At 44.3% G+C, this 2682-nt stretch overlaps 1 protein-coding gene across 1 annotated transcript in view; it reads right to left on the bottom strand.

Annotated features, from left to right (window-relative positions):
- The window catches only part of prkx (protein kinase X-linked), a 44481-nt gene extending 42248 nt beyond the window's left edge, over positions 1-2233 (bottom strand). The window contains exon 1 of the mRNA XM_005947613.3: positions 1402-2233. Within this exon, the coding sequence (XP_005947675.1) occupies positions 1402-1549 (148 nt within the window). The 5' untranslated portion in view covers positions 1550-2233. The remainder of the gene's footprint in view (positions 1-1401) is intronic.
- Between the last annotated feature and the right edge of the window lie 449 nt (positions 2234-2682).

The following is a 2682-nucleotide window of genomic DNA, read 5'->3' as shown; positions in this document are numbered from 1 at the left end:
TGGATGATGATCTGATTAGTCGACTAATCGCATAAATAATCGGTGACTAGTCGACTATCAGAATAATCGTTTGTGGCAGCCCTAGTGGGGGCACAGCTGAAAAACAGTGTTGTTATTGACACTGGTGCTTATATTGTTCTAATTTTTTTTTTAAATGCCTCTTACTTTTTTGTACCATATCAAGTCTGAGCGCACCTAATAATCTGACCTATGGAATCCGTATTATATGGATAAAGTCATCAGGAAGGCCAGCTCTGTTCTGGGATGCACCCTGGACCCAGTGCAGGTGGTGGGAGACAGAAGGACTCTGGCCAAAATAACATCTCTGATGGACAGAGTCTCCCAGCCCATGCATGTAGATGTTGCTGCAGAGCTGCTTCAGTGACAGACTGCTGCATCCTCGATGCATGAAGGAGCGTTTCTGCAGGTCCTTCCTCCCTGCAGCTGTCAGACTGCACAATCAGAACTGCTCCCAACAAACACAGAGGTTTACATCAGCGCTGTAACTGCACCTTTCAGTATCCGGCTCTGTTTGCACACTACAGCCTGGGCTTGCCACTTATCTGTACTCTAATTTTAATAACTGTACAGTACTCTGCTTTGGTAACTATTGTCCATGATGTAAATATGTAAAAATGGTGTTTGTTCTGTTTGAATATGTGGTTTTTGCTGCTGATACAACCAATATGAGTATTTAAATGAAAAAAAAAAAGGTAAGCTTAAAAGTTTGGTGGCGCGTACCCTGGGAAGGGTGACGGGCAGCAGCAGCAGTAGTGAGCTTACACTACTGGGAAAAGTACAGATAAAGAAACGGTAGAAGATTCATTCAGACCAGAACCTTCAATTCCAACAGTTTCTATGGGAATGAATCAAAGTCAGGATTCGGATCAGACCTGAGCACAGCACAGTCGATGACTCCAAACAGCCACACACTGGACACTGAATGAAAACGCAGAAGAGTGAACGTGTGAGTAAGAGTGACACACTGCACGCTCACAGTTCAGACCAACTGAGAGATCTTTTTAATGAGGAAACAGAACAGATCCGATTGTTTCACAGCAGAGAACCTTTCAGTTGGCAACGACTGCCAATAGCAGCAGACGTTGAACAGGAAATCACTGAACACTCCAGCAAAGCTTCTGCTTCCTTAGAACAACATGTTACGATCATAGAAACCAATCAGCACAGACTGTAAAACTCTCACCCTGCACACCATCAGCACCTGGTCCAGGTGTGACCAGCTCCAGCTTTATGTTTTTAAGGAAAAGATCTCAAATATGAAAACTCATCAATTTTAAAAAAGGTTTTCTAGCGTCAAACACCTCTGGGGAACACCCCGCCTAAGCCTAAGATAAGACACCCGAACAGTTACGGACAAATCAAATGTTGTGGTCAACTCACCGACTGTGGCGACAGTCTCCAGGTCATCAAGGCAATATGTGCGGTTATTTGGTGAGGCGTCCTCAGCTGAGCTGCTCGCGTTGCTTTTACTGTCTTTAAGGGCGTTTGTCTCACTGTTGACTCCGACCTTTGCTTTGGATGACGCCATCGCTGACTTTCGGAACTATTCTGGGACTATGTGGATCTATAAACATCCAGCCAGGGGCAAACTGAGCGAACACCACGCATTTCTGGAGACGGGCTTCTTCGTCAACCTTGCACAGCACGTCGGATACCAGTGATTGGGGCTTGCCGCCCTGGATGATTGCAAAAAACCTCCTAAAGTTTACCTTAATAAGCTGAGTTAACTAACAGTCAGTGGGGAAAACAACCGCAGATTGAAATGACACAAAGAAGCCGGTCACAGGTGCACTAGTCTGTAGCGTTAGCGGCTAACACAGTGTTCATGGAGAATGCAGCGCTGCACATCTGTTCAAGCATAATGAAAGTGGGCTTCATACGCCGCACAACGCAATCCCGCATAAACCACGGGCCTCTCCCGACATATGGTCAGTAATTCTCCCCATTATTATCGCAACTACAACAACAGACCTCACCCTGAATTTCTTCTTTCTGTCCACATCGACCAGGAAGAGATTCCGGTCGCTTTTCAAGTAATTTCCGGTTAGGACTTTCAGAAGAAAAGAAAACGAACCGGTTTACTGGATAAAACGAGAACGTGAGCGAGATCCGAGTTTTCCTTCATCATTGTCGTTTTACATCTGCACGTTAAAGAAGCGGTATATGTGCAAAGTCTGAAAAAATGCAAATATTTTCTATGTTAAATTAGTCAACGTCTTGAACGTGCTGTCTTACTGGAAGTGACCTGGCACGGAAACTGGATGTTGACGAACAATCGGTTAACGAATAAAACGAATTAGTTCCGAGACGTTAACCAATCATGTGTGAGTCATGAGTCAGGGCGTGGTGATGAAGACAGGTACCGGACCCCGAGCTTTAACAAGCAGACAAAGCTATTAACAGTAAAAGAATATCATACATGTATGAAATTAACAAAGGACATCTTATTACTCTTCAGGTCCTGCATGCAATCAGCCTAAGAGATGCACTATACATTAACCTGTATAATTATTTGCTGTGAAACAGTGAGCCATCATAATTTCAAACCTACCAACTGCTGGAGCCTGCAGAAACATGTCTCAAGCAGCACCTGCCGTGCTGGCTTCTTAGTTAGGTAATGTTTTGGTAGCATTTGCATATGTGTGTGATCATTCTGTAAAC

Source organism: Haplochromis burtoni, unplaced genomic scaffold, assembly GCF_018398535.1.
Source record: "Haplochromis burtoni strain Fernald_Lab_line unplaced genomic scaffold, NCSU_Asbu1 Contig_522, whole genome shotgun sequence".
Lineage (NCBI taxonomy): Eukaryota > Metazoa > Chordata > Actinopteri > Cichliformes > Cichlidae > Haplochromis > Haplochromis burtoni.
Note: the sequence above shows the minus strand (reverse complement) of the source record. Positions and strands in the feature narration are given on the sequence as shown.